Raw genomic sequence first — 22,257 nt, 5'->3', positions numbered from 1 at the left:
TTTAATATACATTTAAAAACACTTATCAGTTAAAAATCACTATCAATTATACTGTATTTCATGGTTTCGAGTTTAGTTCAGGAAGTGTGAAAAGTAACTATAGAATATATGGAAATACATGAATTCCAATTAAAGTTCTTCATTTTTCTCAAATTTTACCTTATAGTAACTTAGACGGTTCCCAAATTACCACTTAATTTTTTCATCCTACATTGGTTTTCTGGTGCCATTCTGATGCAGGATAGTACCATATGTGAAGGACTTTTAAATCTGAGAATTTAGAGGGACTGAGACTTGTTTCTCATATTTCATTGTGAGTCTCACCAAAAAAAAAAAAAAAAAACAAAACAAAACACTTGAAACCCCAATGAAAGATTGCTTGTGACCCTGAAAAATAGTAATTTCATGATTCAACTTAATAGAAATCCATTTTTCTGTCTCACATTACTTTTTAACTCAGTGGTGTGTTTGCATGTGTGTGTGTTTATATGAGTACACGTGTATCACTCATTAATGAACACATCAATAATAGCCTCAGAATACCCAAAAGGTATCAGCATTGCTTTAAGAAAAAGAAATTAGTGGCTGGAGAGATGGTTCATGCTCTTCTAGAGGTCCTGAGTTGAATTCCCAGCAACCACATGGTGGCTCACAGCCATCTGTAATGAGATCGAGATCTGGCGCCCTCTTCTGGCCTGCAGGCATACATGCAGGCAGAACACTATATATAATAAATAAATAGATCTTTTAATAAAAGAAAAGTAATTAAACAGTGCTTCCATTTGGTGTAATTTACCCAAGATTGAGCCCAGATTTGAACTCTACTCCTCTCCCTGTATTTTTCTTTTGGTCTGTTGTATGAGCCTGAATCTGTGTCTGCCTGAATGCTGTTTTGTGAATCTCCTTGTGTGTATGTTTCTTTGTGTCCTTAACAAAGCCCTTTTCTTTCTCTTTTATTGAGCGACACAGAACACATCACATGGTGAAGGAATGAGGGATACTTTACAGACATCTTGAACAGAATTTTATAAAGAATTATGTCACTGAGTCCCACTAACAAGCAAACAAAAGCTATTAAGTAGTATCTGTATGTTGTCTTCAACATTTATGGTAGATATTTGTTTTTGTAAGGTTGCTTTGACCTTTATATGCTGTTTCCAGCATTTATTACTATAATACACATATGTACACATGCATTATTTATGGGTCAAAGATAAGAAAGTACATAATTTATAGTGTAACTTATAAAGGTTGATTACATGGGAAATAACACACATATGTACACATGCATTATTTATGGTCAAAGACAAGAAAGAGTACATAATTTATAGTGTAACCTATAAAGGTTGATTACATGGGAAATACAAGTAGAATAAATTTGATGCATTGTGTACTCTCTCTGTTTCTATGTCCCTGTCTTTCTGTTTCTCTGTCTCTCTCTGTGTGTGTCTTTTTCTCTCTCGGTAGGGTCTCTGTACAGAGCCCTAGCTGGCCTAGAACTTCCTCTGTTCTCCTGGTGCTGAGATTAAAGGCATGTGCCACCATGCCCTGTGATACATTGTTCTCTTAGAGTCGTCAGAAGTGTCTCCAGGGTGTACTACTAACTGTGACAAGGAGATCAAGCAGTTCCAGTCTTTTAGAATGTAAGAGCTATTTCATTATGTATGAGGGTGTGTACATGTGTATGTACATACTTGTGGAGGGCAGATGTCAACCTGGTGTCTTTCTTCAGGAGCCATTCACTTTGTTTTTTGAGACAGGGTCTCATTGTTCTAGAGCTTTTCCAAGTAGGCTAGGCTAGCCAGCCAGAGAACCACAGGGGTGTATCTACTTGTCTGTCTCCCCTGTGCTGGGATTTCAGGTGTACAGCTCTGAGCCTGGCTTTTTTACTTAGACTCTGGAAATTGAACCCAGGTTCTTATGTATGCATGACAAGCACTTTATTGACTAAGCTGTCTACTCAGCCATTTCTTTTTTCTTGAGACAAGGTCCTGCAGTGTACCCTAGGCCTACCTAAAACTCACAGCATTCCTTCTGTCCCAGCCTTCCAAGTGCTAGGATAATGGACATCCGTCACCCTGCGGGGCTTTCACTCATATTCTTCACTCCTGATGTCTGGTGATGGAGGAGGGTCATCTGTCTATGTGTTACTTTCATTGGTTAATAAAGAAACTGCCTTGGCCCTTTAATAGGACAGAAATTAGGTAGGCGGAGTAGACAGAACAGAATTCTGGGAGAGAGAAGGCAGAGTCAGGCAGACGCCTCAGGCAGACACCATGCCTCTCCTCTCTGAGACAGACGCAGGTTAAGATCTCTCCTGGTAAGACACCATCTTGTGGTACTACACAGATTACTAAATATGGGTTAAAGCAAGATGTAAGAGTTAGCCAATAAGAGGCTAGAGCTAATGGGCCAAGCAGTGTTTAAAAGAATACAGTTTTTGTGATTATTTCGGGTGTAAAGCTAGCCGTGCGGGAGCTGGGTGGCGGGATGCAGCCTGCCACTCCCATCACTACAGTCTGGGAGGAAAATAGCAACTTCTACTTAATTTTCTCTTTTAACTACTGGGAGAAGCCCAATCCCAGGGGTTGACTGGACTCCAAGTCCAGTGGCAGGTACAGGTGACACTCTTGTGTTCTTATGTACTTAGTGTGCCATAAGGTTGTTCTCATAGCCTGTCACTAACCTGCAGATGCTGCTGCTTTTATTCTGTTGGCTTAGCTTTTTGAGGCAGGGTCTCACTTGTAGCTGTGACTGCCTAGAGCTCATCAGAATCAGACTGGCCTTGAACTCACAGAGATCCACCTTCCTTCCTCAGTTTCCCAAGTGTTGAAAAAAGTGTGTATCACCACACCTGGCCTCATTTTTAATTTTTATTTGTTTATAGTCAGAGATTTTCTAGAAGGTAGAATTAGGGCAATGTCTCAAACATTATTTGCAAGCTTATGATGAGAAAAAATAATACAAGAAGGTTCAAGGTTCCTGAAGAATGGAAAGGCAATACAATTTCTGTATGTTTATTCTGCACTTGGGTCTCAAGTTAACATAGGTTTATGACATGGTTATATTAAGATTATTTTCAGAGGGATTGGGATTGAATGATTTCTGCTATCTCTTTTTGAGCACTAACTGTGTTTTTATTTTATTTTGTCTTGTTTAACTAAGTTCCAACCAGCGAGTGAATATTAAGAACTTCCTGTGGGGGCTGAAGAGATGGCTTAGTGGTTAAGAGAGCTGGCTGCTCTTACAGAGGACCCGGGTTCAGTTCCCAGCATTCCTCACAAGTGTCTGTTCTGCCTGTTTCAGGGCATCTGACACCCCCACAGAGACATACATGCAGGCAAAACACCATTGTACAAAAATTAAAAATAAATTAGAATAAAAGAGAACTTCCTGTGGACCTAACATACCAAACATCAGGATGAAAGTATTCTGATATAAAGAGGTTTGTTCCTGAAATAGGAGACTCTGATCTATTTAACAGTTAGGACCACTACACACTATACTGTGAGCCTGTGGTGTATGAGGAAAGAAGGCCAGAGCAACAGTTGAAATCATTGCTAATGTTGAATTTGGAGTTCAAAATTTTTACTATAACTGTTATTATTATTTGAGAAAATGTCTGGCTATGTAGCCTTGATTGGCCTTTTAATTCATAGAGATCCCTCTGCCTCTGCCTTCACAGTGCTGTGATCAAAGGTGTTTATGACCATGCTTGGTTTATTATTACTCATATGTATGTGTGTAAATGATGTGTGAGTGTGAGTGTGAGTCCTGGTTTGTGTGGAGGTCAGAATAACTTTTGGAAGTCGATTCTCTCCTTCCACCATAGGTTGCTGGAGACCACACTGTCAGGTTTGCACAGTGCCGTTGCCCACTGGGCCATCTCACTGGCTAGAAATGGGAAGATTTGTGAACCTAAACAAAACCAGACCCAGGCAAGCTGGTCTTACTTGGAATTGCAGTTTGTCATACATATTATGTATTGTGTTCTGCCTGCATGTGTGCTTGCAGGCCAGAAAAGGGCACCAGATCTTATTACAGGCAGTTGTGAGCTACATTGTGGTTGCTGGAAATTGAACTCAGGACCTCTGGAAGAACAGTCAGTGCTCTTAACCTCTGAGCCATCTCTCCAGCCCCTACAGTTTGTCTTAAGGTTTAGATTAAAGAATCTGGGCTTAGTTGAGCACACCTTTTATTCCAGCACTTTGGAGGAAGAGGTAGGAAAAATCTGAGTTTAAGGACAGCTAGGGTTATACAGAGAAACCGTGTCTTGAAAAACAAAAACAAACAAACAAAAAAATTGTTACTGGAGCAGTTAAGAATATTGATTGCTCTTCCAGAGGACCTGGGTTCAATTCTTAGCACCCACATGGCAGCTCATAACTGTCCAACTGTCTGTAACTCCAATTCCAGGGAATCTGACACCCTCACACAGATATATATGTAGGCCAAACGCCAAGTGCACATCAAAATAAAAAAATTAAATTATAGATTAATAACTTTTTTTTTTAAACAGTTTCTACACATCCAAAAGCCAGCTGTTTTGCAACAGTTTCACCCCACGGATCAAACTGGCAGGAAAGAAGGTATGTTTCCCCAGTCTGAGCAGCATTCAGGGGCTGCACATGGCTGCGTGTACTGTCAGCTCCCTTCTCCCATCTCTAGCGTCATAATAGGGTTTAAACATTTTTGTGTTGAAACTTTATAGAGAAGCTGGGGCTGTAGCCCAGTGTAGAGCCTACACACGCCTGGGATTTGGTCCCTGGCTGGAACTGGGGTCCATGCCCCACTGGATAAGGTTCTGAGAATAAGATATAAAGTGGAAACTAATGGACATAGCAGGCTTGACACTGCGGTAGGCCGGCGTCAAGTGTTAATGCCCAGTTTTCATAAGTCACTAGACAGCCGGGACGTGGTCTTTAGTACATAACACACTGTGTTCCGTTTGCTTCTGTCAGAGGAGTGATACAGTATCTTTTTAATTTTTCAGCCCGCTTCTGAAAAAACCAAAAATGGCCGAGATACATGTGAGTTTTTTGTTTTTGTTTTTTAATTTGTTTTTTAAGACAGGGTTTTTCAGTATAGTCCTAGCTGTCCTGGAACTCGCTCTGTAGACCAGGCTGGCCTTGAACTCACAGAGATCCACCTGCCTCTGCCTCCTGAGTGCTGGGATCAAAGGCATGCGCCACCACCGTCTGGCCACATGTGAGTATTTTTGAGATGCTTTCTCATCACTTTTAGGAATAGCTAATTCATGGCCACAAAATAATGGGAAGTATCGTGAGAAGGTTCATATAAAAGTCAGTAACCCACATTCCTGTGTCACCCTAGGAAGGCTGCTTAGCCACCTTGCAGCTGTGTCTTGTCAGCTGCAGTGCATGGTCAGGTGGAAAACACTCTCAAGCAGGACCAGTAAGACTAGCATTGAATGCTGCCTGGCTACTGCTATATTATTTTAATGTCACTTTGACATTTATGTCATTCAGTCTTAACCTGATGGTTGGGTTATTCCATCTTTTCCTTGGTAGATAGCCCCAATGCCTTGCAGATTTTGATGATCCTCTATAGGTATCTGTTAGAACTGTGTTTTAATTGTATTATTTGTGTTTTACAGCTCTTGGGACTCCAAAGGAATCTGAGAACACCCTGCCCATCCAAGTAGATTATGATGCCTACGATGCTCAAGTATTCAGGCTGCCGGGTCCATCCCGGGCTCAGCGTCTTGCCACCTGCAGGTTTTCTGTCATATTCCTCTGGGGTGCATATAAAATGATTTAGGGACCCAAGGCCTATGCCACAAGTCAATAACCTGACACTCAGGAGGCAAAGATGGAGGGATTCCAAATTCAAAGCCAGCCTCAACTATATAGTGAGACTATATTTTAGGAAGAAAGAACAGTTAAGAAAACCTGAGAGGTGCTTGCTTCATCAGCACATTTACTGCATTGGGACAGCACAGGGAAGATTAGCATAGCCTTTGTGCAGGGGTAACACACAAATTCGTGAAGGGTTCCATATTTTTTTTAATTACAGCATTTGTTTATATTAAAACAAAAAAGAAAGCAAAAAGAAAACCTGAGGGACCTTTATGAGAGCAACCTTAAAAATATTTAGATTGGGGTTGGAGGGACGGGCCAGTGGTTAAGAGCATTTGTTACTCTTTCAGAGGGCCCAGGTTCAATTTCTAACATCTATGTGGTGGTACACATCCATTTAGAACTCCAGGTTCTAGGAGCTCCAAAGCTTTCTTCTGATGTCCATGGGCACTAAGGAGACATGTGCACCTACATGCATACAGGCAGAATATTTACATACATAAAAAGTTATAAAAATCTTAAAGGAGTTTTAAACTAAAATTAGCTTCAGGAAAGCTATGTTGTAGAGATCATTGGGGATTCCATTCTCAGACTTGGGTCTACCTATTTTGTTTGTCATGAAGTATTGTCTCAAGATACAGGAAGGTTCTCAGACGTTGCAGCCAAGAGATGCAATTCACGGAGCACAGGCTCTTCCTCAACAGGCACTAATACTGATCTTTTAGGTTTATTATTCCAAGGACAGAGTTTTTCTTTCTTTGACTCCCACTATTTAAATTTGCTCTGTGAGTCGGGCGGTTAATCCCAGCACTCGGGAGGCAGAGGCAAAAACTACAGAGAAACCCTGTCTCGAAAATAAAAATAAATAAATAAATTTGCTCTGTGTTGTTTTGGCCAAATAAGTTTCTAATTGTGATAGATTTAACCACCTTTGGATCTTATGTGGTTTTCTTCTTATTATTATTATTTTTTTACTGGGCAGTGGTGGCGCACTCCTGTAATCCCAGCATTTAGGAGCAGAGGCAGGCAGATCTCTGTGAGTTTGAGGCCAGCCTGGTCTACAAAGGGAGTTCTAGGACAGCCAGATCTGTTACACAGAGAAACCCTGTCTCAGAAAAAAAAAAACAAATTTTTTTTCTTGTTTTGTTACAGGGTCTCATTCTATAGCTCAGGGATTCACTGTAGCCTAGAATGGCCTTGAACTCCTGGTGATCCTCCTGCCTCAGCCTCTCAACTGCCAGGACTATGTATAAATCACCATGTCCTCCCCCCACCCCCCCCACCCCCCCGCTCTTGAGATGAAATCTTTGTTGTTCAGGCAAGCATTATTTACCATATTGAGAGTTTTAATATTGGTTTCTCGAGTATATGTAGCTGATGATCATCACTGATATTTTAACTCAAAGTTGAAGTGTCGTTTTCATGGTAGTAATTTGTCTCTTGCATATTAGGTCTGTGAGAGAGCAGGAGAATCATAATCGCAAAAGTGCCAGCTCCTGTGATGTCTCATCCAGCCCTTCCCTACCAAGCCGTGCACTGCCCACTGAGGAAGTAAGGAGCCAGGCTTCTGATGACAGCTCCCTGGGCAAGAGCACCAACATCCTGATGATCCCAAACCCCCACCTGCACCAGTATGAAGTCAGCAGCTCGTTGGGCTACACCAGCACCCGAGGTTAGACTGCTAGAGCACAGACGGCTGGGGAGGCCTGGGGACAGTGTTTATGCAGTGTGGGGCGTGGGAGTGACAGGACCTGATTGGAGTTGGGTGTAAGTCTCAGTGAACGGGTGTGAATCATATTAGGTGTTGGATGTGCACTACACTATTCTGTTGTCTCTAACCTTTTGTACGTTACCTACAGTCTTTTTAGGCCTAGGGTCAAAGGGGTTTGTTATTTTTTTCATCTCAGTATGTGCCACGCTTTGTGTTTTGTGCCTCAAACTCAAGCTTAGTGGCAAGCACCTTCGCTGAGCCACCCTGCTGGCCGCTTTGTGAGACAGTCTCACTTTACTATTCCCCAGGTTAGCCTTGAGCTCACCGCAGTCTCCTCCTGCCTTAACCTCTTCAGTGCGGGGATTATAGATGTGTACCATCCTACCCAGCTGAGTTTCTTCTTTCATTTCTATAGTAATTAGTTAGGCCATATTCTTTCTTAGTTGCTAAATCCCAGCACCAGTTTGTTAATTTACAGTGTGTTCTGTATGGTGCAGAGAATGACCTGTGGCAGCTGTGCTCTCAGTTGCGAGTGAGTGAGTTTATTAAGAAGCTGGGAAAGAAAAGAGTAAGTAACAAGTAGATAGAAGCACCAGACAGACTGCAAAATATTTTCAAATCAGTTTGCAACATCCAGCAAACCACGGGAGTAACCTGATTGAGAGAACAAACAAGGGTGCCATCATCAAAGGTTTGCACACATCCAGCAGAAATCAACTGAGGCAATCAGTTGGAATTCCCAGTTCAGTCTATAGATGAGCTTTTGGTTTTCTATTCCTGCCACAGATTTTTGTTTGTTTGTTTGTTTGTTTGTTTGAGGCTGGGTTTCTCTGTGTAGCCCTGACTGTCCTGGAACTCAGGCCTTAGTGGCTGGCCTTGAACTCACTAAGATCCACCTGCCTCTTCCTCCGGAGTGCTGGGATTAAAGGCGTGTACCACCACTGCCCATCTCAGACTGGTCTTTTAATTGGCTATTTTTCTGCCTGCTACACTCCTGATGTTGGAATTACACCACTATGTCTAGTGACAGGATTTTTGTGGTGATTTGATGGTGATTTGGTTATTCCATAATTGTATGCAAATTACAAATCAGGTTCAAAGGTGAAATATTACAATGATATAGAAGGTTTCATGCTAAATATTAGATAATGGTGATTGAACCATTTATTTAAAAATTATGTGTGAATGAGTATGTATGTTTAGAGGACAACTTTGTGGGTACATGCGTGTTCACGTCTGGAGGTCAGAAGATAACCTTGAATTTTGTTTTTAATGTACCTTCCACTTTTTGTTTAAACTTGTGGGTTTTTTTTTTTTTTTTACAAATTTTATGATTTATTTAACTTTATATTATTGGTGTAAAGGTGTCAGATCCCCTGGAACTGGATTTTCAGACAGTTGTAAGCTGCCATGTGATTGCTGGGAATTGAACCCGGGTCCTCTGGAAGAACAGTTACAGTTCTTAACCGCTGAGCCATCTCTCCAGTCCCTAAACTTGTGTTTTTTGGGGCTGGCAAGATGGCCAGCTAGTGAAGGGATTTTCCTGATGCCCTGAATTCTATTCCTAGAGCTCAGATTAAGATGAAAGGAGAGAACCAACTTCACAGAATTTGTCTTTGAGTCTCCGTGTGTGTACTTTGACACTCATGTCCTCACACACTATAATAATAAATAAAATTAAAAAACAGTATGGCTTTTGATTAGCCTGAACTTTGCCAAACAAGCTAGGCTAGTTGGCAAGTAGCTCTAGGTATCTGTCTCCACTTTCCATCTCGCCATTGCTAGGATTGCAAGCATGTACCACTGAACCTGTTGGTCACAGAGATCCAAACTCAGATCTGCATACTTGTGGGGCAAGCACTGAGCCATGGTCTTAGGAATCCTTTGTTGTTGTTCTCATCCATTTTAAGACAGGGTCACGCTGTAGCCTCAGACTCATGATGGTCCTTCTGCCTCAGCCTACCAAGTACTGAGATTACAGATGGAAGCCACCATGCCAGGTTAAAACATTACTCAATACCACATTTTAAAAGTTGTTTATTTATCCTATGCACATTGGTGTTTTTCCTGCATGTATGTCTATGTGAGGGTGTCAAATTCCATGGAACTGAATTATAGATAGTTGTGACCTGCCATTTATTTGGGTGCTGGGAATTGAATTCTGGTCCCATGGAACAGTAGACAGTGCTCTTAATTGCTAGGCCTTCTCTCCAGCCTCCCTTGATGCCACTTTCTAATCAACATAGATCTTTCCTGAACATGGGATGGACAGAAACGGACTTTGTTCCCATGGGTTTCAGTCTTTAGGTCCTTAGATTGGGTTACATAACTTGCTGCCTTCATCTCTCTTCTAGGCCATTGCACAGGACAGGTTGAATCTAAACATTGCTTTTCCTGGCCTAGCCAAGCATGAACACATTCTTTATTCTTTTTTCTTAAGAGCATTTCTTCAATTGAACACGATGACATGATTGCTTACACCTCTCTCAGTGCAGAGACTCAACGGGGGATCTTCTTAATCACTGAGGAACCTGATTCCTCTTATCCTATGAAGCCATCATCTTCTGCACTAATTTCCAGAGTTGCCACAGAAGAGGAAAAGATGATGAAGATGATGCTTCTCGATAGCTGTTGTATAGTCCTTAAATAAGCTAAATGTATTCTTTTTGCTGGAACTCATGTCATTTGGTTTCAGTGCAAATAGAGAGGGATTCTAGCTTTGTGTACTCAAAATCAAATGGATTTAGTGAGCTAGTCTGTTCACCAGACATACCTTTCTCTTATTTATGCATCACACAGTGTCTTGCTATGCAGCCTTGGCTGACCTGTAACTCTCTCTTTGTAGACCAGCCTGGCCTTGAGCTCACATCCGCCTATCTCTGCCTCTCAAGTGCTCTGACTAAAGTGTGCGGCTGTCACAGCTGGCTCACACATTTATTTTTGCTGTCTTGCCCTCAGAGAGAATATATTCACCCCATTCCCACGGGAAATAACTATAGTCCTATCCTTACTCATTGCATTCAGCTCAGTGTTGATGGTCCCCCTGCAAAATATGAGAGTCTATTAGGTTTTGTGTTTCTTCATTGGGTCTTGTCTCCAAAATATTTGAGAAAAAAAAATCTAAGCATGTTTTATTCATTACTTTTACTTCCTGACACTTATGACGTCCTAGATTTTTGCTAGTCTTGACTCATCAGTCTTCTTAACTCTGATTTCATTGTGGATTTGTGCTTTGTCTTTGTGTTCAACCCCATGATGTGCAGCAGATGTCCTGGAGAACATGATAGAACCCCCACAGCGGGACTCGAGTGCACCAGGAAGGTTCCATGTGGGCAGTGCAGAGTCTATGCTACATGTTCGGCCCGGTGGATACACACCTCAGAGAGCACTGATTAACCCCTTTGCCCCCTCAAGAATGCCCATGAAGCTCACATCCAACAGAAGGCGCTGGATGCACACTTTTCCTGTAGGTAAGTTGGCTGCTCAGGAAACAGCCTTGGACTCTGAGTTCCGAGCTTTGGTTCTTAGCACTGATCAGCCATGGGTCAAGTGCCTCAACGTCTGTGAACCTCTTGGCCCCATCAGTGAGGGGGACATGCCTGCTGGGCTTTTCACGGGGTCCTCAGGAGGATCTTTGAAGACACACTTGAGAACAAACTTTGTAAGTGACCAGCTCTGTTGACTAACGGGCTTTCCTTTTTTTGTTTGTCCCTTTAAAAGGGACTGTGCTGTTCATCAGATTTCCTGTCCCTCATTTTCACCCATTGCTCCTCCAAGCTGCATTTATGCTACTTTGTCATTTATCAGGAGTCTCTGAGGGGTGAAGAAAAAAACAATGACTTTCACTTCACTCTCTTTCCTAGCCAATCTTTTTACTCTGTTCTGGCCTCAAGAAGATGGCAGTAAGGGTTATAAAGCTTAGATAAAATGAAACTTCAGCTTAATGGGTTCTTGCAGGGCCAGGAAGGAACAGATGTGGTTTTTTGTTTTATTTTGGTTTTTTACTAGGATGATTTTTCTGAATGATTAGAAATGCCTAGTTGTTTTCTTTTACATTTGATTTTACTGTTTAAAGTTTAATAAAAAAATGTGAAATAAATCTGGTTTATTTGGCTGTAGCTGGAGGCCATTCCAAACCTCTTTTGTCCCTTATTTCTGTTAGAATCATACAAATTATTTCTTTCTGGTTTTTTTCTCTTCTTTTGTTATTCCTACCAGTTTTATTGTGAGGTATCTCTGTTTCTCACTTTTGTACTTGCTCTTGCTTTTTTTTTTTTTTTTTTCTTTTTTTGGTTTTTCGAGACAGGGTTTCTCTGCAGCTTTTTTAGAGCTGTCCTGGAACTAGCTCTTGTAGACCAGGCTGGCCTCGAACTCACAGAGATCCGCCTGCCTCTGCCTCCTGAGTGCTGGGATTAAAGGCGTGTGCCACCACCGCCCGGCTCTTGCTCTTGCTTTTTATTTATTTTTGAGACAGGGTCTCATATAGCCCAGAGTAGCATTGAACTTGCCCTGTAAGGAGGATGACCTTGAATTTAGGGTCACTACAACCACTGCCTGTTCATCTCCAGCTCCAGACCAGACTGAAATCAATGTCTCTCTGTCTCTCTGTCTCTCTGTCTCTCTGTCTCTCTGTCTCTCTCTCTCTCTCTCTCTCTCTCTCTCTGTGTGTGTATGTGTGTGTATGTGTGCTTTTGTACACTCATGCATGTACATGCATATAAAGGCCTGAGTGTCTTCTACTACTCCTAGTTTTGGAGACAGGCCCTCTTTTTGAACCTAGAGCTCACTGATGCTCACTGGAGCTCACTAGCTTCCCAACAAGCCCCAAGAATTCTCCTGTTCTATCTTCCCAGCACTGGGATTATATGTACATAATGTCATGCCTAGCTCATGGATGGTGGGGATCTGAACTCAGGGCCTTGTGCTTGCTTTGCAGGCGTTTTACTGATTGAGCCATCTCACTAGCTCCTAGGCTAAAACCTCCTAAGAGAACCTTCTGTTGCGACCTTCAGCTCTTTTGTTTTCCTGACCTCCCTTCATGCCCACATTACTGAAGAACAACTGCAACTGCAGCTGATCTGCAGACACTGCTCCCTCTGTTTGTCCTCTGGTCACTAAGACCCTTCTTCACTAGGCAGCCCGCCCTCCTGACTCCTCATTCCCTTCTTACCCAGTCTCTTGATCTCCGCACACACTTCTACCTCTTTCACATTTGGGTTTCGTGGATATTTCTTCTACACAGATAAATTTTCCTTTAACTCTTGGTAACCTTATTTAACCCTCTAACGCGTATGTTTTCGGGAAGTGCCTTTTAATAGACAAGAGTAATTCCAGCCTCTCCTGCTCTGTCTTTGTTGTGCATGAGCACCCTAGATTTTTAGAGTGACACTGTTACTTCTGATTTTTTTTTTCTTTTTTTGAGACAGGTTTTCTCTTTGTAGCTCAGACTATCCTGGACCTCACTCTGTACCCTGTAGCACAGAGATCTGCCAGCCTCTGCCTCCCAAGTACTGGAGCTAGAGTGTATACCACCATACCAAGATTGTTGTCTGTCTGTCTTTCTTTCCTTCTTTCAGGAATGCAGGAAGGAAGGAAGGAGGAAGGAAGGAAGGGACTGGGAGGGAGGAGTGAAGGAAGAAGGGAGGAAGGGAGGAATGAAGGAGGGAGGGAGGAAGGAAGGAAGGGAAGGAAGGAAGGGAGGGAGGGAAGGAAGGAAGGAGGAAGGGCGGAAGGAAGGAGGGGAGGACTCGGAAGGACGGAAGGACGGACGGAAGGAAGGTGACTGACTTTCCTAATACGACACTACCTCCCTCCCTCCCTCCCTCCCTCCCTCCCTCCCTCCCTCCCTCCTTTCTTTCTTTCTTTCTTTCTTTCTTTTCCCTTGAACCCACAGAGATCTGCCTGCCTCTGCCTCCTGAGTGCTGGGATTAAAGGTGTGTTCCACCACCACCTGGCTTGTTGTTTCATTTTTATTTTCCTTCTCTTTTCATCTTTTTATCCTCTTATACTTGTTTATTTCTGTATGGCATCTCCATAGTATTCCTGAAACCGAGAGTTCCAGCATATAGTCCCAGATACAGTGTGGGCAGAAAAGTCCTCTGTGGGAGCCTGCAGGGCCGTTGAATAATATTCCTCCTGCTGTGCTCTTTGTCAGACCTCTCCAGTGTCCCAGCAGTTGGAGAGAAGGAAGAGTATGTTTTTGTTCAGGTCGGAATAACATTCAGTGGTTCTTTGTCTGGGTAGGACCATCTGGAGAGGCCATTCAGATCCATCATCAAACGCGGCAGAACATGGCAGAGCTTCAGGGCAGCAGGCAGAGGGACCCCACCCACTCCTCTGCAGAGCTGTTGGAGTTGGCGTATCATGAAGCTGCTGGAAGGTGAGGGTTTGCACAGGGCTCTGGAAGGTTGCCCAGCACAGTGCTGAACAGCCGAGGAAATGGCACGTTTGTGACTTAGAACACTCCAGTCAGGTCCTGCCATCCCTGGGCAAAGGGTGAAGGCAGGCAGCCTGATAGTACGCCTGTAACATTACTAAGACCCTGCTTTAGGTTTGTTTTGAGCTCACATTTTGTAAACTTCTTAATTTTCTTCCAAACTGGTCAAAGATGAAAATGAGATATCTCTTCTTTGTCTTAGGGTTTGCCTATGGGATGCTGGGACAGGTGATACATGCTGTTCTCTTAGACAGCTTCTCTGTGACTTGGCATACTCGTTTTTGAACAGAAGCTCTGAATGTCTTACAGAGTATCTAAAGAGTCAGTATAGGCAGAAAGCCATTTAAGCCTTGATGAGCGTGAACCTGCTTTAAACCTGGACTCACTGGTCCGAAATTGCTTCAGGAAGCACTTTACAAAAAGCAGCCTTGGCCCCATTCTTTGGGCACTGGATGTCCTCTTTGCTGGGGGTGTTCATGTGGAGGTCTGGACAGGGTGTGGGCCTCTTCACTAGGTTAGCTCTGTGCATCCATTCAAGCATTTTATGTCCTTCCTTTGTTATTAAGGGAGAGTCATAGTGTAGAAAGGGGAAGTGGTCTAATGGTGGTAGGTGAGCAGTCAGGGTGTTGGGGCTTGGCACACAAATAAAACTACCACAGGATGGTTTGAAGTATGGATCTTAAGGGCTGCCAGCCTGTGTGACTGAATATCCAGGCCTGTTTTTCATGGGTCCTCCCCTCTCTTCTTACCCTCTCCCTACACACTAGGGTACAGGTGAGCAGGAGAAATCGTGATGATCTACATTAATTAAGCCAGGTGACCTGGCTTTGTTCTCTGCAGGCACAGCACTTCCCGCCACCCTGGTGACAGCATGTCCTTGAACTTCAGTGGAACGGAAGAGCTTTCTGCCAGCCTGCTTAGCAACAGTGGTGCAGGTAACTCATCCAATAAGTCACAGAGTTGGGAAGCTCAAAGCAGGCACACATCTAGAAGTGACACAAAAGCCAGATAAGCAAACCATGTCCATTTTGGGATCATTTCAGCCACAATTTGGAGTGACCTATTTAGAAGCAATACTGTATAATGCATGGAATTATAAATGGACTGCCTATTACATTTTTAGCTGAGAACATATTTATCATTGTTTCATCAGGGAGTCCTGACTGAGAGCTGTGAGGTGTTGAGGGCAGCACCAGAGACCAGCTAGGGGAGTCTGTTTTAAGGCTTTGGACTGCCAGGCCTGGAAATAATACACCCTCACGTAGAAACTGTCCATGGGGAACGTTGTGATTTCCGTCATAACATCACAAAGAGAGAGATGCCTGTGGGTGGTGGCCCACACCTTTAATCCCAGCACTCCAGTGGCAGAGCCAGGTAGAGCTCTGTGAGTCTGAGGCCAGCCTGGTCTACTTAGTGAGTACTAGCCAGCCAAAGCTATATAATAAGATACTATGAAAAAAGAGGATGGAGGAAGGTGATGTAGTTACGTTGAGTAGTAGTTCAGGCTTACAGGGATAGAAACTGGTTGGACAGAAAGTTAGAAGGTACAGATTCCAAGTGCAGGTGATGGGTGGAGCCAAGCTTGGTTTTTATTCTCTCTGAAAACACTTTAATTATCTAATAATCACAATAAGGCATATATTACTAGACACAGATCACGTGGTCAGTTGAATGGCGAGAGGTCAAAGACACTAGTGCCCCAGCAGTGCAGGCGTGCTCATTTCGGCTCTCCTCTCTCCTCAGAGCGCCTTTGAAGGGTGTTAGGGAAGGTATGCTTCCTGCAAAGCAAGTATTTTACAAGATGAGTGTGGAAAGACCTAAACAACAAAACAGGGTTTATCGTGTCTGTGTCCTATAAATTGACTTGCATTATTTCTAGAACTTGGCTTAAGATTTGTGACAGTAAAGCTATGTAAAGGGGGCTGATGGGGACTGGAGAGATGACTCAGTGATTAAGAACACTTGGCTGCTCTTCCATAGGACCTGGGTTCAAATCCTAGCACCCACGTGGCAGCTCATAACTGTCTGTAACTTTACTTTCAGGGGACTCAACATCCATGGCAAAATGCCAATTCACATTTAAAAAAAAAAAGAAGAAGAAAGGTGGGGGTGGTTAATGACACTGTTCTTTGGTCACTGGTAGATGACTGACCAAATCCCTGTAGCGCATGGATAAGCGATGAGACTTGGAGAGTGAGTTGGCAGTACAAGAATCCCCAAATGGTTTTCATTCATTTTAAATGAGAAACAAATAAAAGTTTAGGGCTGTGGAGGTATTTTTATGTTATATATTCAGGGTGCTTAAATTTTACGTGCTGCAAGATTTCCTAAAATTGCCTACAGAATGTTACAAAGGCAACATTTTTATCACTTTGCTAAAATAGGATGTTTGTTTTTAGGCATCAAAATTTGAGTTTCCAGGCTTTGCGAGGGGTGGGTAGAAGGTTACTAAGGAGGACTGCTCTGGGGTTCCCTGGACTGTTCCCTGAGCTAGCTTGACCAGTGACCTGAAGCTTGACCAGTGACCTGAAGCAGGAAGATTTAATTGAACCCAGATGGTAGCAGCCAGCCCCAGGATCTACCCAGAAGAGCCCAGTGACTCCTGACATGTAGGTTTTGGAATTTTAGTTTCCAGTTGAAAAAGGAGTGAGCTTTCAAAGGGGGTTGATTTGAGGATGCGTGTGCAAGATCTTTAGGTGACATTGTCATATCTTACTGCGAGTTTCCTGTGCACGTGTGCACACAGACAGGCAGGCATTGGAAAGACACTTGCTTGTAGCCCGGCTCTCTAGCCCACCTTTTCCTCTTGGACTAAGTTGTTTGTCTGCCTGACGACTGCTCTGCTTGGCTGACTGGCCCACTGTGGATGTGATACCATCTGGACTCATGCTTGGCTGTTAGCCTGCCTTTCCTTCTCTGCTGCCCTTTTGTTCTGATGCTGGCCCCTTGAGGCTTTTGTCCAGGCCTTTGTTGTCTCTGTGCAGGATCATCACAGTAGCTCTTGCTACTCTGTCCCTTTCTCCTTTAGGGACCTACCCATGCTGTTACCAATAAGGTATTTCAAAATGCAGGTCTGACCAGCTCCTGTCCATGTGCACAGCCTTCAGTGACTCCTTATGGCTTTTGACACCAGTTACCTGTCTCCTGTGTCCCTTTGTGTCTTCACGTGACTCCACTTTAGCAGGATGTCGAGTATGGAAACAGTACAAGCTCTAGAATCTTGGGACGAGACTCGCTCCACCACTAATGAGTAGTGAGTCCTTTGGGCCAGTTACTACTTTTTTTTTTTCCCTTTGTTTTTTTGAGACAGAGTTTCTCTGTATAGCTTTGGGTCCTGTCCTGGAACTCACTCTGTAGACCAGGCTGGCCTGAACTCACAGAGACTTGCCTACCTCTGTTTTACGAGTGCTGGGATTAAAAGCATGCGTCACCACTAATTTCTTATACCTCACTTTCTTCATTGTGAAGGGAATATTATGAAAATGTAAACAAAAACTAAAAATGTGATAACCCATATGAATTCTTAGAATAATGCCAGTTAGATATGGGTGGTCAACAGATGGGGGTGGTGTTAATAATACATGGGTTTTTCTTTCTTTTTGTTGTTGTTGTTTTGTGGTTTTTTTTTTTTTTTTTTTTTTTGAGACAGGGTTTTTCCTGGAACTCACTCTGTAGACCAGGCTGACCTCAAACTCACAGAGATCCACTTGCCTCTGCCCCCTGAGTACTGGGATTAAAGGCGTGCGCCACCACCCAGGACATGGGTTTTTCTTATATCCCAGCTATGGTCTTCATATTTCTCTGTGTCATCTCGTCCTCGCCATGTAGAACATGCTGTCTGCAAGCCCCATTCTGCCTGAAAACATCCACTCTCCATGATGGTTCAGCTCCAAGGGTGCCTCCTTGTTTGAAGCTTTTTCTTTCCATGTCGTGCTTTCCTAAGAGACGCTAGTCATGCTCCCACACAGCTCCTACCCGATCCCATTTGCACAATGTGGTACATCATGACCACTGTTTCCGTCTCCCTCTCTCCACGGACTTAAAGTACTTATTGTTATTTGTCTCTCCAGTGTTTGGCATGCTTATTGACAAATGAAGTTTTATTTCAAAGAATATACTGTCACGTGAGAAGCTTTACAATAACTTAAAAAATTAATTCATATTTAAATGTTCGTGTGTGTGTGTGTGTGTGTGTATTCATGTGTATTCTGCAGTATTTAGCTTCTTAGAAACTATAGGTTCCTTGGGTTATTTTTCTAGTCGGGGTGATATAGTTATATGGGGTTACTCTTTTCTTGCCTATTCCCTTATGACCTGTAACAGAAGTTTTGAAAAGGGCCAGAGGTTATCAGGAAGTAGTCTATAACCACATGGGAATTAAGTTTCATTTTTGAACCTAGGCTACCTGATAAATCATATTAATGAGCACAGAAGGAAATTAGATTAAAACTTTTGAATTTTTATTCTCATATAAAATAACCAGTTAGTGTCTAGTTTCTCTTAGGGTATGTCTAGATTTTTTTTTTTTTATTTTGAAGCAGGGTTTCTATTTTGCTTTGGATCCTGTCCTAGAACTAGCTCTTGTAGACCAGGCTGGCCTCAAACTCACAGAGATCTGCCTGCCTCTACCTCCCGAGTGCTGGGGTTAAAGGCATGCCCTACCACTGCCCAGTGCTTATTTTCTTTTTTAAAGACGTGTTTGTTATTTGTGTTTGTGTGTGTCTGTGTGAGCATATGTTGGAGGAGATACACACAGTTGTGTGCATGCAGAGGAAGGAAAGGGCATCAGGTGTCCTCCTCTGTTACTCTTCATCCGTATCTTTGTAGCTGGATCTGTACTTGAACCTGGGCCTTGTACCTTTTCAGCTAGGTTAGAAGCCCCTCTTGGAGCTGGGGTTATAGGCATTTATTTGCAGGAAGAAATGTCTGACTTGATGTGGTGCTGGAATCTGAAATCCATCTCTCATGATTGCAGAACAGTGTTCTTAAGTGCTGAGCCCTTTATATTATTTATGTAACAATAACAGATTGATTCGGGGTAAATATTCTAACGTGGACGTCAGATCAGGAAACTTACTTATACAAAGCCCTCTAAGGGCTTCTCAACTAACATTTAGTAGCAAAGGCATTGCAGTTGCAACAGAGCCCCTAGGATCAGGTTTCCCAGGTTAGCTTCAGATTTCATCTGTTTACCTAGTGAGTCCCCTGATAGCTCAGACATATTTAGACTCTGTCCTTTCTCTTGCTGTCCCTTCTGCTGTGTTCTGGCCCCAGTGAGCCTTAGCTAAAATCTATATGTCTAAGTTTGCCATACAGTCTTGTTTGAACTTGTTAATCTGTGTAATTAACATAATGTCCTCTTTTGCTCTCTACAATGCCCTGGATTGGATGATCAATTATGTGACCACCCTCCTACCCTGCCCACGGCTTGCTTCCTCACTTCTTTCATGGTTGGTTTGTCATTGCCTCTTAGGGATCAAACTCAGGGCTTTGCACTTTCTAGCCAGGTACTCTGCCACTAAGCTGTATACAGCTCTCTTCTAAGTCTTTACTATGCGTTCTACCCTGGCACTGCACACACTTCCTACCTGATATTTCTCTGTAGCACCACCTGACATCTAAGTCTTTTTTGCTCCTTGTCTTTGGTATAAGCTCTGTTAGAAGAAGCATTTTTTGTTTGGCTGATGCTGTATCTCCAAAGCTCAAGGTAGTCTGGCACAGAGTACATAGTGAAGAAGTATATGTTAGATGGGTGTACTTTGTTTTCATCTGCAGTGCTGGGGTCAAAGCCAGGGCCTTGGTTTTTGTTTTTTTTCTTTTTTTTTATTGATATTTATTGAGGTCTACATTTTTCTCTGCTCCTCTCTTTGTCTTTCCCCTCCCCCCTTCAACCCTCCCCTAAGGTCCCCATGCACCCAATTTACTCAGGAGATCATGTTTTTTTCTACTTTCTTCTTGACTAGGGCCTTGTTTATGTTACATGCTTAGCCAGTGTTGTACCACTAAGCTTCCCCCACCCATCATAATATTTTTATTGATTCTTTGGGAATTTCACACCATGCACACTCACTTCTCAGACTGTCCTCACACCCATGGGAGCCCTCCCCAATGCTATCTTCTTAGCTCCTTGCTTTGATTTGAAGTGGATTTCTTTCAAGCCGCCCATAATCTTTATGGAATATGCATAGAATATGCTTTATTCCCTCCCTCCCTCTCTCCCTCCCTCCCTTCCTTCCTTTCAGACAGGCTCTTACTTTGTATCCCTGGTTAACCTAGGACATGATATGTTCTTGACCACACTTGACTTTAAAAGCAAAGCAAGACTAAAAAGGGTGGGCTCTAGGGTTTTGAACTCAGTCCCCATGCTTGCACACCAGGTGCTCGTATCTCTTATGCCGTCCCCCCAGACCTGATTTGCTTTCTTAATTCATGAAACTGTTATCCCTTTCAGAAGCGTTTATTGAACTTTGAGCACTACATCGACAAGAAACAAAAATTATGATGGTACCAACTTTCATAACCTCAGTGGGCTCTGGCTTGTTACTCCTTTGAGATTCTGTTATGTGATAACAAGGATGAGAAAAGGCCCTGTCACCAGGAGTTGGACTGCGAATTATTTGAATGCAGTGTAGTTTTCACATCTCTACTGAATTAGGATATGTTTAAAACATGTTTAAAACAGTCTGCATCAGGGATGTGGGTATAGCTCACAGGTAGACTACTTATATACCTTGCACAGAGCCCTGGCTTTGATCCCTAGCACTAAAAACAAAACAAAAACAAAAACCCTTAAAACAAACAAGAATAACCAACCAACCCTTACATAAAACAACCTGGGTCTGTGAGCAGCAGTAGAAAACTGGGAATCAATCTGCCTTAAGACCCAGCTATACCACTCTTGGGCATATACCCAAAAGATGCTCAGTCATATCACAAGACACTTGTTCAGCTAGGCTCATAGCGGCTTTATTCATAATAGCCAGAACCTGGAAACAACCTAGATTCCCCTCAACCAAAGAATGGATAAGGAAAATGTGGTACATTTACACAATGGAGTATTATTCAGTGTAAAAAATGACTTCATGAAATTTGCAGGCAAATGAATAAAACGAGAAAAAAATCATTCTTAGTGAAAGATAAACATGGTGTGTACTCACTCATAAGTGGATTTAGGAGTAAAGTACAGGGTACCCAACATACAGTCCACATCCCTAGACAGGCTAGATAACAAGGAGGGCTCAAAGAGGGGTGGATGGATTTCCTTGGGAAGAAGAAATAGAAAAGATCTCCTGGGTATGCTGAGGGTTGGGTTGGGGGATGGGAACTAAAGGAAGCTGGTTGTGCAGGTGGGGCGCTAGAGGCAGGTTAGGGGCAGGACTGAAGGGGAGAGTAACAAAAGAGACCTCTTGATGGGAGGGGCATTTTGAAGTTAGGGAGAACCAGGTGCCAGGGAAACTCCCAGGAATCCACAAGGATGACCCCAGCTAAGACTCCTAGCAATAGTGGAGAGGGTGCCCGAGCTGGCCTTCCCTGTAATCAGATTGCTGACTGCTCTAATTGTCATCAGAGAGCCTTTTTCCAGCACTGATGGAAGCAGATGCAAAGAACATAACTGAGGAAGAGTATTAGGTGTGGGCCACACATGAAGATCCACCGCCGGCTAGGGCCAGATGCAGCTCTCCACATCCTGCAGTTCCTTACCTCCTGGGGGTGCCCCACAGCCCCCACTGTGGCGGTTACTGTCAAAGATCACGGCAGTCAAGAACACCACTCGTGGGGAGAAAGAGGATGCCATGTAGTCAGTGCCATGCGCCCATAGCTCTTTCTGCATCTCCATAATCATGTAACATTTTATAACACTCCTTCCTGCTAGGCAAAAGTTTAGCCTCAGGACTCTCAAAGTGTTACCAGAGAATTAGAAGATGCTGCATCTGAGTTTGTATATGAGTCTTACAGAAATCTGCCTTAGGTTCTACTAACAGGCTAAATTAAAATTGACTTTTGGAAACAAATCAAGAATATATGAAGCTTCTAAAGAAATTATATGATCAGAGGTATTTTATCAATTCAATGTAATATATTTTCTTTCCTGTTAAAGTATAACGTGAACCAAAATAAACAAAACCCACCAACCTGGTTTGGTGTCCCCACAGCATGATGGTCAAAAGTAGGTTGGGCTTGTTAAGAATAAAACTTAGAATCCTTGTTTTGGAGCTGGGCATCATTTTGCATCCTTTAGTCCCAGCAATCGGGCAGAGGCAGGTAGTTCTACAAATCAAGTTCCAGGACAG

At 43.0% G+C, this 22,257-nt stretch overlaps 1 protein-coding gene and 1 non-coding gene across 7 annotated transcripts in view; both read left to right on the top strand.

The window, feature by feature from the left end:
• Depdc5 (DEP domain containing 5, GATOR1 subcomplex subunit) overlaps positions 1-22,257 on the top strand; it is a 115,056-nt gene that overhangs the window by 36,733 nt on the left and 56,066 nt on the right. For 4 of the 6 annotated variants that reach the window (XM_038325299.1, XM_038325291.1, XM_038325317.1 and 1 more), the window contains exons 18-24: positions 4,520-4,589; positions 4,994-5,030; positions 5,618-5,738; positions 7,271-7,491; positions 10,794-11,000; positions 13,774-13,909; positions 14,807-14,901. In XM_038325299.1, coding sequence (XP_038181227.1) covers positions 4,520-4,589; positions 4,994-5,030; positions 5,618-5,738; positions 7,271-7,491; positions 10,794-11,000; positions 13,774-13,909; positions 14,807-14,901 — 887 coding nt within the window. The remainder of the gene's footprint in view (positions 1-4,519; positions 4,590-4,993; positions 5,031-5,617; positions 5,739-7,270; positions 7,492-10,793; positions 11,001-13,773; positions 13,910-14,806; positions 14,902-22,257) is intronic. The other 2 variants (XM_038325323.1, XM_038325309.1) reach the window with 1 other exon arrangement.
• LOC119806036 lies at positions 5,920-6,025 on the top strand. The gene has a single exon (XR_005284087.1). It is a non-coding gene; the product is annotated as a U6 spliceosomal RNA (small nuclear RNA).

This window comes from Arvicola amphibius, chromosome 1 (genome assembly GCF_903992535.2).
Source record: "Arvicola amphibius chromosome 1, mArvAmp1.2, whole genome shotgun sequence".
NCBI classification, from domain to species: domain Eukaryota; kingdom Metazoa; phylum Chordata; class Mammalia; order Rodentia; family Cricetidae; genus Arvicola; species Arvicola amphibius.
This window is presented reverse-complemented; position numbering and strand designations above follow the sequence as displayed.